Source organism: Chiloscyllium punctatum, chromosome 9 (genome assembly GCF_047496795.1).
Source record: "Chiloscyllium punctatum isolate Juve2018m chromosome 9, sChiPun1.3, whole genome shotgun sequence".
In the NCBI taxonomy this organism is placed as follows: Eukaryota; Metazoa; Chordata; class Chondrichthyes; order Orectolobiformes; family Hemiscylliidae; genus Chiloscyllium; species Chiloscyllium punctatum.
In genome coordinates, this window is record NC_092747.1 from 5,039,625 (window position 1) to 5,056,506 (window position 16,882).

The window sequence follows — 16,882 nt, forward strand, 5'->3', positions numbered from 1 at the left end:
GTGGGCCTAGTTTAGTTTGGGAATATGGTCGGTATGGACTGTTTCTGTGCAGTATGCCTTGGTAAGAGATAAATAGAGAGAGATTGACAGATATTTTCTTTACAGCAGAGGGTATTGAGAGGGGAGCATAAAATGATGAGAGGAGCACACTGGGGTAAAACAAGAAGGAATTTTTCCCCTTGATGGAGGGATCAATGGCCAGGGGGCATGGATTGAAGGGAAAGGGCCAGGAAGTTTAGAGTGGGAGGTGAGGGAAAAATATTGTTCACCCAGAGGGTGGTGGGGATCCAGAACTGGCTGCCTGTCAGGGTGGGAGAGGCAGAAACCCTCCTCACATTGACACAGGATTTAGATGTGAATTTGTGATACCAAGGTACACAATCCTCTGGGCCATGTGCTGGGATTAGAATAGTGAGGGTTTTGTTTTAAACAGTCTTTTCCTGTACTGTAGATCTCTGAGATTTGTTGAATTTTCAGAGCAAGTGTATTTCCATTGAAAGAAACATTCTTAAGGGAGAACCCTTGGTTAAATAAAGAAGTTAGGGAAAGTGTTAAACATTTTTTAAAAAAGTGATTTAAACTATTTTATTTAAAAGTCGCTTCAAATTGTACAACGTGTGGTACAATATACTTTAATCTTCTTCCTTTTGTCATTGTAACTTTAAGAAAAAAGGCAATACATAACATTTTTTCATGTGATCTTGTTATTGCAATAGTTTGAAATAGAAAAAAGATAGATTTAACTAGAAGAAAAGCTCATGTACGGTAAATACACAAAGGGCAGATCAGATGACTTCTGAGAGAGTGACTAAGTGGGTAAACCATGAGGAAGGAATTAGAGACCAAGAGGAAGTTGGCTAGGAATGTAAAATCAAAACAGCAAGAGTTTTGACAGGTGTCTAAAAAGTGAAAGATGAGATAATGTGAGTGTTGGTGCTGTAGAGAGGGAGAATAAGGAGTTAATAAGGAAATGATGGGTGAAAAGAGCAAATATTTTGCTTCTCTCTTCACTAGAGAGATTACTTAAAACAATTCAGCTGTGAATCTGAAGGTGGAAAAGGGCAAGGACCTTTAATGAAAACACAATCAGATAGAAAGTGGGATGAAGTAAACGTCTGGAACTGTAAGATAAATAAAAGCCCAAACTACTGTGGATGCTGGAAATTGTAAACAAAACAGAAATTACTGGAAAAGCTCAGCAGGTCTGGCAGCACCTGTGGTCAGAAATTAGAGTTAACATTGAGGTCTGGTGAACTGTTCTGAGGAAGGGTCACTAGACCTGAAATGTTAACATAGAACATAGAACAATACAGCACAGAACAGGCCCTTCGGCCCACGATGTTGTGCCGAACTTCTAACCTAGATTAAGCACCCATCCATGTACCTATCCAAATGCCGCTTAAAGGTCGCCAATGATTCTGACTCTACCACTCCCACAGGCAGCGCATTCCATGCCCCCACCACTCTCTGGGTAAAGAACCCACCCCTGACATCTCCCCTATACCTTCCACCCTTCACCTTAAATTTATGTCCCCTTGTAACACTCTGATGTACCCGGGGAAAAAGTTTCTGACTGTCTACTCTATCTATTCCTCTGATCATCTTATAAACCTCTATCAAGTCACCCCTCATCCTTCGCCGTTCCAACGAGAAAAGGCCGAGAACTCTCAACCTATCCTCGTACGACCTACTCTCCATTCCAGGCAACATCCTGGTAAATCTTCTCTGCACCCTCTCCAAAGCTTCCACATCTTTCCTAAAGTGAGGCGACCAGAACTGCACACAGTACTCCAACTGTGGCCTAACCAAAGTCCTGTACAAAGTCCTGTTAACTCTGATTTCTCTCCACAGGTGCTGCCAGACCCGCTGAGCTTTTCCAGTAGCGTCTGTCTTTGTGTCGGATCCGTGAACTGACAGGTGTCCTGATGGACATCATCTCAGGGGCTTAGATTCAGGGGAGAGTCCATGAGAGCAGAAAGTAGCAAATATATTGCTCAAGAAGAGGGGGAGCAGAAAACAGGAAACTTAGCTGCCTGTTTCTCTGATGCCTACCATGAGGAAGCTGTTAGAATTAATCACTGCACTTAGAAAAACCCAACGTCAAATCAGCAGAGTTTCATCAAAGAGAAGTTATATTTAGCCAGTTATTGCAGAGTAGCACGTGCTGTGGATAAAGGCGAGTCTGTAGTTGTACCGGACTGGGTTTCCAGATGGCATTTGGAAGCTGCTGTATGGGGGGGGGGGGGGGTAACACATTGCCGTGAATCGAAGATCGGTGAGTGAGGAGTAGGGAGTGTGGCCGGTGCACTATCACAGAAGGTGACTGTGCAGGTACCCAACACAATCAGGAAAGGGAACAGTCTTTTAATGCAGGAGGAATTGAACATAAACGTAAAGATGTTACTCTTCAGTTGTACAGGTAGCTATGATGTTAGACTGGGGTGGACAAGTCACCCGACACCAGGTTATAGTCCGACAGGTTTATTTGAGATCACGAGCTTCCCGAGCACTGCCCAGTCTCCTGTGGATTCTGACTCAGTCTTACAGAGCACTGGTGTGAGCAGATCTCCTGATCAGTGCAGCTTCAATCTCCTTATGCAAGGAACAATTTGAATGTAAGACTGTAAAATGTTTTGGTCTCCCTACCCAAGGAGAGAGATCCTGGTGTTGAAGACAGACCAGAGAAGCTTCACTCTGCTGATCCATGGTCTGGAGGGACTGTCTGATGAGGAGAGGGTGAGGAGGTTGGGTCTGTACTTATTGGAGTTTAGAAAAATGAGAAGCGACTGAATCGAAGCAGACGGGATTCTTCAGGGACCTGACAGAGGGAGATACAGAAAGGCTGTTTCCCCTTGTCTAGGACCAGAGGGCATTGTCTTAGAATACGTTTGCAGATGACACCAAAATTGGAGGTGTAGTTGACAGCGAAGAGGGTTACCTCAGATTACAACAGGATCTGGACCAGATGGGCCAATGGGCTGAGAAGTGGCAGATGGAGTTTAATTCAGATAAATGCGAGGTGCTGCATTTTGGGAAAGCAAATCTTAGCAGGACTTATACACTTAATGGTAAGGTCCTAGGGAGTGTTGCTGAACAAAGAGACCTTGGAGTGCAGGTTCATAGCTCCTTGAAAGTGGAGTCACAGGTAGATAGGATAGTGAAGGCGGCGTTTGGAATGCTTTCCTTTATTGGTCAGAGTTGGGAGGTCACGTTGCGGCTGTACAGGACATTGGTTAGGCCACTGTTGGAATATTGTGTGCAATTCTGGTCTCCTTCCGATCGGAAAGATGTTGCAAAACTTGAAAGGGTTCAGAAAAGATTTACAAGGATGTTGCCAGGGTTGGAGGATCTGAGCTACAGGGAGAGGCTGAACAGGCTGGGGCTGTTTTCCCTGGAGCATCGGAAGCTGAGGGGTGACCCTATAGACGTTTATAAAATTATGAGGGGCATGGATAGGATAAATAGGCAAAGTCTTTTCCCCGGGGTGGGGGAGTCCAGAACTAGAGGGCATAGGTTTAGGGTGAGAGGGGAAAGATATAAAAGAGACCTAAGGGGCAACTTTTTCACACAGAGGGTGGTACGTGTATGGAATGAGCTGCCAGAGGATGTGGTGGAGGCTGGTACAGTTACAACATTTAAAAGGCATTTGGATGGGTATATGAATAGGAAGGGTTTGGAGGGATATGGGCCAGGTGCTGGCAGGTGGGATTAGATTGGGTTGGGATATCTGGTTGGCATGGACAGGTTGGACCAAAGGGTCTGTTTTGTGCTGTACATCTCTGGGACCAAATGATTCTGAGCGGTTGCTGATTTAAGACAGCGATCAGGAAGAATTTCCTCTTTCCCTGGATTTCTTAACAACAGAGTCTGGGTCGTTTAGTCTATTCCAGGCTGATACACTTTTAGTCAGTACTGGACTCCATGGTTTCAGGGAAATGGCAGGAAAGTGGAGTTGAGGATTATCAGAGCAGTCACAATCTCATTGATTGCAGGAGCAGACATGATGGGCTGAATGGCCTACTCCTGCTGCTACACCTCATGGTTTTATGCTCTTCAGGCAGCATACAGGAGGTTCAAGATTGATACCTGGGATGAGAGGGATGACATGACAAAGTGGCTGAGGAAACAATATGTTCCCATGTGAGTCAGTCCTTAATTTAGGGGTCACTGATTGACAGTGAGGGGTCACCCCTTCTGGGAGGAGATGATGGAAAAATCTTCTGTCGTACGATTTTGGAAGTTTGCCTCAGGAGAGGAGTCACAGGGTCATTGAACATTAAGACTGAGGTAAATAGATCTCTGTTTACCTCAGTAATAGAGCCATAGAGATGTACAGCCTGAGGAATCGAGGGCTGACCAGCCACAATTCCAGTGTGTGGGTCAGCATGATCAACGGGCTGAATGGCCTATATCTGCTCATAACATGACTGTCTGTGTCCATCATATACATGTTATAGGGTTGGTATTGAGGCAATGCTGCACTTTCGGTGGGATAGCGCTGGGGGAGCTCCACACTGTCGGAGGGTCAGTGCTGAGGGAGTGCCTCACTGTCGCAGGGTCAGTGCTGAGGGAGTGCCTCACTGTCGCAGGGTCAGTGCTGAGGGAGTGCCTCACTGTCGCAGGGTCAGTGCTGAGGGAGTGCCTCACTGTCGCAGGGTCAGTGCTGAGGGAGTGCCTCACTGTCGCAGGGTCAGTGCTGAGGGAGTGCTGCACTGTCCGAAGGTCAGTGCTGAGGGAGCACCGCACTGTCGGAGGGTCATTGCTGAGGGAGTACCGCACTGTCACAGGGTCAGTGCTGAGGGAATGGGCACTGTCAGACGGTCAGTGCTGAGGGAGTGGGCACTGTCGGAGGGTCAGTGTTGAGGGAGTGCCGCACTGTCGGAGGGTCAGTGTTGAGGGAGTGCCGCACTGTCGGAGGGTCAGTGTTGAGGGAGTGCCGCACTGTCAGAGGGTCAGTGCTGAGGGAGCACCGCACTGTCAGAGGGTCAGTGCTGAGGGAGTGGGCACTGTCGGAGGATCAGTGTTGAGGGAGCGCCGCACTGTCGGAGGGTCAGTGTTGTATTTGTGTTGCAATGTATTTATAGGTACGGTAATTCTGGTAATTCTGTTCTCGGCAGTGATTAGTGACTGGGGAATCTACAACCTGGAGGGCACTGTCTCAGGTAGAGGGGTGAGTCATTTCTGCCTGCAGATGGGGAGAAGTATCTTCACTGAGAGAGTTATGAACCTTGGGAATTCTTTTCCCCTCAGGTTTGGGGATGCTCTGTGGTCAAGTGTTGTGTTGTGACTGCTGGGAGAGGCTGATCTCTGGGCTCTCAAGCTGTCATGTGATATAGAGAGTGGGACTTTTGCGCAAAGCAATGATAGTATTGTTGATGGAGCAGGATTGATGGGCTGAATGGTCGACATCCTGGTCCTGTTGCCTGTGATTTGGCCTGTAACCCTGGTTCCAATTCCGGTGATTGTCCGGGAGGTCAGGTCGGAGTGTGCAGGAAAGCTGCAGACTGTTACAACCCAGGAGGCCAGTCAGCCCATCCATGCCTGCACTGACATCACTTGCAGGCAGTCGGCTGGATGGGCTTGTGTGCGATCTAGTGTTTCCCACCATCGTGGGTTCAGTACCCACACCAACGGAAGGTATCTCGTCCCCCCCTGTGGCGCAGAGACCCTCAGTTAAACCCCCACCCCAGCCCCATGTCTCTGTAACCAGTGGACAGCCCTGTGCCCCGGTGATTCTCTGTCCCACATTTGTTTCCACTGGGTGCCCCGGGTTGTGCTGGGGACAGTGAGGGTGTATGGGTCAGTATCAGGGGGAAGGCAGTTTGACCAATGGGGCTGGGGAGTTGGATGATGGAATATTCCAGAAATTCAAGCGAACAGATGCTGTGAAAATTAACATCCCCAGATGTGTTGAGTATTGACACTTCCAAACTGTCCCTCTTTCCTGTCGGGGGTTTGTTTATTGAGTTGCTGAGCACAATGTTAAAAAAAAATGAAGAAAATTATGTTCATACTTTTTAATGTGATGTGGGGTCACTGGCTGGGCCAGCATTGATTACCCATCCCTCGAGTGTGGAAGTAGGCCATTTGACCCATTGAGTTGCTACTGACCCGCTGAAGGTCATCCCACCCTATCTCTCGTCCAGCATTTCCTATGGCTACACATCCCTGAACATTGGGCAACTTAGTATGGCCTATCCACCTAATCTGCACATTTTTGGATTGTGGGGGGAAATCCCCACAGACACTGGGAGAATGTGCAAACTCCTCATAGACAGTTGCCCGAGGCTGGAATCAAACCCGAATCCCTCGCACTGTGAGTGAGCAGTGCTAACCACTGGGCCACCGCCTCCCTTAATCAACCTGATTTTGCAAGACTAACGAGGCTCCTTAATGACCTTGTCATCAGGTAGGAGTTGCTTTGAAAGAAGCCGCCAATTAACCTGGGGCCTGTGGTTCAGTGATTGAAGGTGTTCACTGATGAGCTAATCAAACACATCATCCCCCAGAGCACACAGCTCTGCTCCAGAGTCCAGATGAAATCTGAAACTGAATTCTTGGTTCCCACGGCAACTGACCAATGATCCTGATGTGGATCCCCCCGACCTTCTGCTGCAGGGACCGTGCTCCCCATGGAACTGCAAAACTCTGCATTTTCGTGCAATGTCCTTCCTCTTCTTCGACTGGTTGGATTCTTTGTAGCTCAGGGTGGGATCAAGTTGGTTTTCAAGAGCCAATCCTCAGTTACACAGCTACTGCAAATAGCCAGCACTGCCACCTGTGAAAGTGCCCCCTGCTGGACAGGTGAGAGAGGTATTGTGTGTGGCAACACCAATGTTTCAAAATGGCGACTCTACCCCAACTCTGGCCACGTCTTGTTGAGTGGAGGTTTCTTTGTTCCCTCGCTGACAGGATGTGGCTGTCACTGACTGGGCCAGCAATTGTTGCCAGTTCCTAGTGGCCCAGAGGGCAGTTCAGAGGCCCCCCACGTTGCTGTGGCCACTGAAATTAATCCGGGAAATGTAGAAGCTAGAAATCCGAAGTTATCTGCAGCCACTGACCAACCAGGGTGGGTGAACATCTTTTAGCTGAGCCAACGAGGGGCTGACATTGTTCCTCGCAGTTCTCAGGAAGGACAGCTTCGGTTCCTACAGTAACCTCTCCCTTTCCCACATTGTATTCCATCTGCCACTTCCTTTCCCACTCTCCCAGCCTGTCCAAGTCCTTCTGTAGCCTCCCCACTTCCTCACCACTATCTGTCCCTCCACCTATCCTTGTGTCATCTGTAAACTGAGCAAAAGTGCCCTCAGTTCCTCCGTCCAGACTGTTAATGTATAATGTGAATAGCTATGGTCCCAATACAGACCCCTGCAGAACTCCACCAGTCACTGGCTGCCATTCTGAAACAGACCCCTTTATCCTCACTGTCTGCCTCCTGCCAGTCAGCTAATCCTGTATCCAGGCCAGTATCTTGCCCCGAACACATTGGGCTCTTCCTTATTTTGCAGCCTCCTGTGTGACACCTTGTCAAAGGCCTTCTGGAAATCCAAATAGATCACATCCACTGGGTCTCCTTTGTCTAACTTGCTCATTTCCTCCTCGAAAAATTCAACCAGATTTGTCAGGCATGACCCTCTCCTTGATGAAGCCGTGCACTTCCACGTACTCTGCAATCTCATACGTAATAATGGATGCTAAAACCTTCCCAATCACTGAGGTCAGACTAACAGGCCTGTCGATTCCTGTCCTCTGCCTCCCTCCCTTCTTAAACAAGGACGTTCCTATTTTCTATGTTTCCGTGAGGACAGTTGGTGTGGAGGGTCAGTGTGAAAGTTAAGTTACTGCCTGGTGTGGAGAGGCCTCTTCGGGAATACTGTGTCCCGTTCTGGTCACCCAGTTGCAGGAAGGATATTATTAAGCTGGAGACGGTTCCAAAGATATTTCCCAGGATGTTGCTGGGTGCGGAAGGTTTGAGTTATCGAGAAAGGCTGGATGGGCTGGGACTTTTTTTCACTGCAGCGTAGGAGGCTGAGAGGCGACCTGATAGAAGTTTATAAAATAATGAGAGGTAGAGATAGTGTTGTGCTTTCCCTGGGATGGGGGATTTCAAGACTGGGGGCACATTTTTAACGCGAGAGGAGAAAGATTTAAAAAGACATGAGGGGTAAATGTTTTATACACAGAGGGTGGTTTATGTGTGGAATGAACTTCCTGAGGAAGTGGGGGATGTGGGTACAGTTACAATATTTAAAAGACATTTGGATGGATACATGAATAGGAAAGGTTTCAAGGGATATGGGTCAGGAGCAGGCAGGTGGGACTAGTTTAGTTTGGGATTATGTTCAGAATGGACTGGTTGGACTGAAGGGTCTCTTTCCATGCTGGATGACTTTATGATTCTACGAAAGAGAGGTTGCGATGTGAATGAGTGTGAATTGAGGTATGAGAGGGAGGAAGTAGGTACTCTGCTGAAAACAAGACATAGAAACACCATCCCCCCTCGGTTCGTGTTTTCACCCACGCTCATTATATTTTGGCATCAGTCAGGGTCTGGTCAGTGACGTGTCTCCAGAAAATATTCTGCTTGGAAGTCAGTGGTGAGTGGTGTTCCACAGGGCTCTGTCCTTGGGCCTCTACTGTTTGTAATTTGTATTAATGACTTGGATGAGGGGATTGAAGGATGGGTCAGCAAGTTTGCAGATGACGCAAAGGTTGGAGGTGTTGTTGACAGTATAGAGAGCTGTTGTAGGCTGCAGCGGAACATTGACAGGATGCAGAGAAGGGCTGAGAGGTGACAGATGGAGTTCAACCTGGATAAATGCGAGGTGATGTATTTTGGAAGGTCGAATTTGAAAGCTGAGTACAGGATTAAGGATAGGATTCTTGGCAGTGTGGAGGAACAGAGGGATCTTGGTTTGCAGGCACATAGATCTCTTAAAATGGCCACCCAAGTGGACAGAGTTGTTAAGAAAGCATATGGTGTTTTGGCTTTCATTAACAGGGGGATTGAGTTTAAGAGTCGTGAGATCTTGTTGCAGCTCTATAAAACTTTGGTTAGACCGCACTTGGAATACTGCGTCCAGTTCTGGTCGCCCTATTATAGGAAAGATGTGGATGCTTTGGAGAGGGTTCAGAGGAGGATTACCAGGATGCTGCCTGGACTGGAGGGCTTATCTTATGAAGAGAGGTTGACTGAGCTCGGACTTTTTTCATCGGAGAAAAGGAGGAGAAGAGGGGACCTAATTGAGGTATACAAGATAATGAGAGGCATAGATAGAGTCGATAGCCAAAGACTATTTCCCAGGGCAGGAATGACTAACACGAAGGGTCATAGTTTTAAGCTGGTTGGAGGAAAGTATAGAGGGGCTGTCAGAGGTGGGTTCTTTACACAGAGAGTTGTGAGAGCATGGAATGCGTTGCCAGCAGCAGTTGTGGAAGCAGGGTCATTGGGGACATTTAAGAGACTACTGGACATGCATATGGTCACAGAAATTTGAGGGTGCATACATGAGGATCAATGGTCGGCACAACATCGTGGGCTGAAGGGCCTGTTCTGGGCTGTACTGTTCTATGTTCTATGTTCTATTTCTCCAAATGCTCTGTATTTACCCGACAAAAAGGGGCCCTGCTCTGGATGTAACTGTCTTTAAAATGGACAGCAACTGCTGAAAGGTGCAACGCAAAGGGCTGGGGGGGGTGGGGGGGGGGAGCTTATGCATGAAACACAGAAAGCTAGCACACAGGGGCAGCAGGAATTTAGGAAGGATTATGGGGAAATGTTGGCCTTTAGGTTGGGTGGCTCAGTGGTTAGCACTGCTGCCTCACAGTGCCAGGGACCTGGGTTCGATCCCAACCTCAGGCGACTGTCTGTGTGGAGTTTGCACACTCTCCCCGTGTCTACGTGGGTTTCCTTCCACAGTCCAAAGATGTGCAGGTGAGATAAATTGCCCACGGAATTCAAGGGTTCATAGGTCAGGGTAAATATAGGGAATGGGTCTGGGTGGGTTACTCTTCGGAGGGTCGGTGTGGACTGGTTGGGCCAAAGGGCCTGTTTCCACACTGTAGGGAACCTAATCCCTTTGAAATGAAGATTAGATTGGATTAAAATCCCTACGGTGTGGAACCAGGCCCTTCGGCCCAACAAGTCCACACTGACCCTCTGAAGAGTAACCCACCCAGACCATTTCCCTCTGCCTAATGCACCTAACACTATGGGCAATTTCTCATGGCCAATTCGCCCTGACCTGCACATCTTTGGACTGTGGGAGGAAACTGGAGCACCCGGAGGAAACCCACGCAGACACGGGGAGAATGTGCAAACTCCACACGTTTGTGGATCAGAGTATAAGAGCAGGGAGGTCTTACTGCAACTGTACAAGGTGCTGGGGAGGTCACTGATGGAGCACTGTGAGCTGTTCCCATCCCTTATTTAGGGAAAGATATCATTTCATTGGAGGCAATTCAGAGAAGGTTCACTAGGCTGGTCCCTGGGATGGGGAGGGATTGTTTTCTGAACAAAGGTTAAACAGGTTGGGACTCTACTCCCTGGAGTTTAGAAAAATGAGAGGGGATCTCACTGAAACATCCAGGGCTCTTAAGGGGCTTGAGTGGGTCAATGCTGAGAGGATGTTTCCCCTCATGGGAGGGTCTAGGACCAGAGGGCACAGTCTCAGAATAAAGGGGCACCAATTTCAGACTGAGATGGGGAGGAATTTCTTCTCTGAGGGTTGTGAGTCTTTGGAACTCCTTATCACAGAGAGCTGTGGGGACAGAGTCTTTGTGGATATTTAAGGCTGAGAGAGATCAGTCGGGGAATCAAGGGTTATAGGGAAAGGGTTAGGAAAGTGGATGTGAGGAATGTGGGATCAGCTGTGATCCTATTGAATGGGGGAGCAGGCTCAAGGGGCTGAATGGCCACCTCCTGGTCTTATTTCTTGTCTTACTACGGTCTTAGCAAGTTCCAACCTTCCAGTAGAATTTCTGTCACTGTGTCACACCCCTCAACTGCAACACCCATCCCAACATCTACAGAGAGAGTGTACTGTACACAGGGCAGTGGGGAGGGTGATTAAATGGGGGCGTAGGGTCAGTGATGGGGGGAGAGTGTACACAGGGTAGTGGGGAGGGTGATTAAATGGGGGCGTTGGGTCAGTGATGGGGGGAGAGTGTACACAGGGCAGTGGGAGGGGGATTAAATGGGGGCGTTGGGTCAGTGATGGGGGGGGAGTGTACACAGGGCAGTGGGGAGGGTGATTAAATGGGGACGTAGGGTCAGTGATGGGGGGGGAGAGTGTACACCAGGCAGTGGGAGGGGGATTAAATGGGAGTGTAGGGTCAGTGATGGGGGGGGAGTGTACACGGGGCGGTGGGAGGGGCATTAAATGGGGGTGTAGGGTCAGTGATGGGGGGGGGGGGGGGGGGGTGGGGGGGAGTGTACACCGGGCAGTGGGAGGGGGATTAAATGGGAGTGTAGGGTCAGTGATGGGGGGAGAGTGTACACCAGGTAGTGGGAGGGGGATTAAATGGGGGTGTAGGGTCAGTGATGGGGATGTGGAAAGAATGATGTTTGAAATGAAAGCCTATCCACTTGACAAACTCAAACAGAGAATCCAAAGAGAAATAAATAGAATTCAGGTTTAGCTTTTTGGGCAGTGAGTGTTTTCCTGTTGTGGTTTTTTTGTAATTTTGTCATTAACGATACTGAAGTGTTTGTCCGGAATAAATATAGATGTAAACAGCAGCAACACTTACTCTGCTGTGGATAGAAATCAGGACTGTCCCCTTTTATTCGCTTGGATTTGTTTTTCAAAGTGTGGTTAGAGGGAGTCACTAACTCACTGGTTTTGCTTCCCAGATCGGATTCTCACCGAAACTGGGAGATTTTATTGTCCAGTTATCTAATCTCATCCTATCTCTGTCCTGGGAGTGTTTGATGGGGACAGTGTAGAGGGAGCTTTACCCTTTCTGTACCTGTCCTTGGAGTGTTTGGGGGACAGTGTAGAGGGAGTTTTACCGTGTATCTAACCCTGTGCTGTCCCTGTCCTGGGAGTGTTTGATGGGGACAGTGTAGAGGGAGCTTCACTCTGTATCTGACCCTGTCTGTCCCTGTCCTGGGAGTGTAGAGGCAGTTCTGTGTCGCTATCACATCCAGCTGGGTTTGCTGAGTGTCTTGGTGAGGTAATTCGGAATGTAACTGGATTATTTCCCTTTGCCTTTCAGTGGTGTGGGCAGTGTGAACGTGAATGAGTGTCGGACGGACCTCAAGTCCCCTCCGGTTCCTGCACGAGCTCAGCCCTTGGCAATCGCACAGTGCGGTGTTGACTGCAATCTGCCAGCACTTCCTGACCTCCCGGTCTTTAGTGAGTAGTGCACTGTTGTCCTTCTACTCGTGTCTGTGTGTCTGTGTGTCTGTGTGTCTGTGTGTCTGTGTGTCTGTGTGTCTGTGTGTCTGTGTGTCTGTGTGATCTGTGTGATTTGAGGGTTCACTTGTAGCTTTGTTCACCTTGCTGGGGGTGAGGTGGGGCAAAGGCGTTCTGCTAACCCTGTTGGCTCTTTTCTGGATCCTATTGTAGGATGTGGGCATTTACTCCCCATCACTCATTGCCCCTTGAGTGGTGCGTTTGTCTGGACCATCACAGTGGGCATTGCTGTGGGTCTGGGGTCACGTGTAGGCCAGGTCAGGTAACAATGACACATTTCCTTCCGTGTTGGCCACCAGTTGGGTTTTTATGACAATCGATGACGGTTTCATGGTGACCATCACCGAGACGAGACTTCAATTCCAGATTAATTAATTGAAATTAAATACTCAGTGGATGCCGTGGCACTGGTACTGAATCTGTAGCCCAGGCTGTGCTCGTTGGATGCTGCCTGAACTGCTGTGCTCTTCCAGCACCACTAATCCAGAATCTGGTTTCCAGCGTCTGCAGTCATTGTTTTTACCCCAGTGTGCATGAGGTGAGGGGAACCACTGTTCTCACCCCCCACCCTGCCAAGTTTGGGGGCAGCAGTTTCAGGAACAACTCTTCCAGAGTGACCTCCACCTCCTCCAGAGCTCAGTCCGTCGGCAAAGACCATTCACTGCAAGTTGCAATCAGGCATTTGGCACATTTCAGTGAAGTCCCTACCGTAACATCAGCTGGCATGGGGACAGGGCTGCTGTCGCATGGGGAGGCTGGTCTAGTGGCATTGTCACTGCACTTAGGCTATTGCCCTGGGGATACCAGTTCAAATCCCACCGCATTAAATGAATAAATTGCGGAATTTAAACTAGTCCCAGTAATAGTGCTCAGATACCAACTGGTGTAAAAACCCACCGAGTTTACTTACACGACGGAAAACTGTTGTCCATAGTTGGTCTGGCTCATACGGGAGTTCAGACCCACACTAATATATAATTAACCCTTGAGTGCCCACTGAAGGGATCTGAGCAAGGCACCGCTCACTTCACTGAGGGCGAGGGGAGTGAGCATGGGAGCTACAGTGGCTGGTACCACTCAAGATGGAAGGGGTTGTCTGTCTGTCTGCATGTCTGATGTTTTGTGTCTGTGTGTATGTGTCTGATTTTGTGTGTGTGTGTGTGTCTGTGTGTGCCTGATTTTGTGTGTCTATATGTTTGTGTCTGACTGTTTGATTTTGTGTCTTGTGTGTCTGTCTGTATCTGATATCGTGTGTGTGTGTCTGATTTTGTGCGTCTGTGTGTGTCTGATTTTGTGCGTCTGTGTGTGTCTGATTTTGTGCGTCTGTGTGTGTCTGATTTTGTGCATCTGTGTGTGTGTGATTTTGTGCGTCTGTGTGTGTGTGTGATTTTGTGTCTGTTTGTGTGTGTGCCCGTGTGTGTCTGATTTTGTGCATGTGTCTGTGTGTGTGCGCCTCTGTATCTTCATATCTGATTATGTGTGTGTGTCTGTATGTGATTGCAGATGGATAGGGACTGGTTGAGATCATGGGCAAAACTCTGGAAGGTGGAGTATAATGTGGGAAAATATGAAGTTGTTCACTTCGGCTGGAGGAATGGAAAAGCAGAGTGTCATAATAAACGGAGAACAAGTGTAAGATTCTGAGACGGGGAGGGATCTCGGTGCATGAGTGACAAATAGATAGAATGCAGGTTCAGCTAATGATTAAGAAGGTTAATGGGATGCTGTCCTTTATTACAAGAGGAATTGAACATGAAAGTGAGGATGTTCTGCTTCAGTTATGCAGAGCATTAGTGAGACCACATCTCAAATACTGTTATTAAGGAGGGTTGTAGGTATATTGGAGCTGGTTCAGAGAGGGTTTACTGGATTGATAGATAGAGTGAGTGGACTGTCTATGAGGAGCGCTAGGACAGACTGAGGGGTAACCTGATTGTGATCCTGAATGGTCTAAACATAGAGGATGTGGGAAAGGATGTTTCCCCTTGTGGGTCAGCCCAGGACCAGGGGTTGCTGTTTTACAATTAGGGGTCACCCTCCCAGGACACAGATGAGGGGTATTGTTTTTCTCTCAGAAAGTTGTGTCAGTCATAGAGTCATAGAGATGGACAGCACGGAAACAGACCCTTCGGTCCAACCCGTCCATACCGACCAGATATCCCAACCCAATCTAGTCCTACCTGCAGCACCTGGCCCATATCCCTCCAAACCCTTTCTATTCATATACCCATCCAGATGCCTCTTAAATATTGTAATTGTACCAACCTCTGTCATTCCCTCTGGCAGCTCATTCCGTACATGTACCACTCTGTGTGAAAACGTTGCCCCTTAGGTCTCTTTTATATCTTTCCCCTCTCACCCTAAACCTATGCCCTCTAGTTCTGGACTCCCCGACCCCAGGGAAAAGACTTTGACTATTTACCCTATCCATGCCCCTCCTGATTTTATAAACCTCTATAGGGTCACCCCCCAGCCTCCGACGCTCCAGGGAAAACAGCCCCAGCCTGTTCAGCCTCTCCCTGTAGCTCAGATCCTCCAACCCTGGCAACATCCTTGTAAATCTTTTCTGAACCCTTTCAAGTTTCACAACATCTTTCCGATAGGAAGGAGACCAGAATTGCACACAATATTCCAACAGTGGCCCTAACCAATGTCCCGTACAGCCGCAACATGACCTCCCAACTCCTGTACTCAATACTCTGACCAATAAAGGAAAGCATACCAAACGCCTTCTTCACTATCCTATCAACCTGTGACTCCACTTTCAAGGAGCTATGAACCTGCACTCCAAGGTCTCTTTGTTCAGCAACACTCCCTAGGACCTCACCATTAAATGTACAAGTCCTGCTCAGATTTGCTTTCCCATAATGCAGCACCTTGCATTTATCTGAATTAAACTCCATCTGCCACTTCTCAGCCCATTGGCCCATCTGGTCCAGATCCTGTTGTAATCTGAGGTAACCTTCTTCGCTGTTCACTACATCTCCAATTTTGGTGTCATCTGCAAACTTACTAACTGTACCTCTTGTGCTCGCATCCAAATCATTTATATAAATGACAAAAAGTAGAGGGCCCAGCACTGATCCTTGTGGCACTCCACTGGTCACAGGCCTCCAGTCTGAAAAACAACCCTCCACCACCACCCTCTGTCTTCTACCTTTGAGCCAGTTCTGTATCCAAATGGCTAGTTCTCCCTGTATTCCATGAGATCTAACCTTGCTAATCAGTCTCCCATGGGGAACCCTGTCGAACACCTTACTGAAGTCTATACAGATCACATCTACCGTTCGGCCCTCATCAATCCTCTGTTACTTCCTCAAAAAACTCAATCAAGTTTGTGAGACATGATTTCCCACACAAAGCCATGTTGACTATCCCGAATCAGTCCTTGCCTTTCCAAATACATGTACATCCTGTCCCTCAGGATTCCCTCCAACAACTTGCCCACCACCGAGGTCAGGCTCACTGGTCTATAGTTCCCTGGCTTGTCTTTACCACCCTTCTTAAACAGTGGCACCACATTTGCCAACCTCCAGTCTTCCGGCACCTCACCTGTGACTATCGATGATACAAATATCTGAGCAAGAGGCCCAGCAATCACTTCTCTAGCTTCCCACAGAGTTCTCGGGTACACCTGATCAGGTCCTGGGGATTTATCCACCTTTAACCGTTTCAAGACATCCAGCACTTCCTCCTCTGTAATCTGGGCATTTTGCAAGATGTCACCATCTATTTCCCTACAGTCTATATCTTCCATGTCCTTTTCCACAGTAAATACTGATGCAAAATATTCATTTAGTATCTCCCCCATTTTCTGCGGCTCCACACAAAGGTTGCCTTGCTGATCTTTGAGGGGCCCTATTCTCTCCCTAGTTACCCTTTTGTCCTTAATATATTTGTAAATCTCCTTTGGATTCTCCTTAATTCTATTTGCCAAAGCTATCTCATGTCCCCTTTTTGCCCTCCTGATTTCCCTCTTAAGTATACTCCTACTGCCTTTATACTCTTCTAAGGATTCACTTGATCTATCCTGTCTATACCTTACATATGCTTCCTTCTTTTTCTTAACCAAACCCTCAATTTCTTTAGTCATCCAACATTCCCTATACCTATCAGCCTTCCCTTTCACCCTAATGGGTATATACTTTCTCTGGATTCTTGTTATCTCATTTCTGAAGGCTTCCCATTTTCCAGCCGTCCCTTTACCTGCGAACGTCTGTCTCCAATCAGCTTTCAAAAGTTCTTGCCTAATACCGTCAAAATTAGTCTTTCTCCAATTTAGAACTTCAACTTTTAGATCTGGTCTATCCTTTTCCATCACTATTTTAAATCTAATAGAATTATGGTCGCTGGCCCCAAAGTGCTCCCCCACTGACACCTCAGTCACCTGCCCTGCCTTATTTCCCAAGAGTAGGTCAAGTTTTGCACCTTCTCTAGTAGGTACATCCACATACTGAATCAGA

At 48.0% G+C, this 16,882-nt stretch overlaps 1 protein-coding gene across 1 annotated transcript in view; it reads left to right on the forward strand.

The window, feature by feature from the left end:
* The window catches only part of LOC140481047 (arf-GAP with Rho-GAP domain, ANK repeat and PH domain-containing protein 1-like), a 181,416-nt gene that overhangs the window by 59,266 nt on the left and 105,268 nt on the right, over window positions 1-16,882 (forward strand). Inside the window, exon 3 of the mRNA XM_072576641.1 lies at window positions 12,220-12,359. Within this exon, the coding sequence (XP_072432742.1) occupies window positions 12,220-12,359 (140 nt within the window). The remainder of the gene's footprint in view (window positions 1-12,219; window positions 12,360-16,882) is intronic.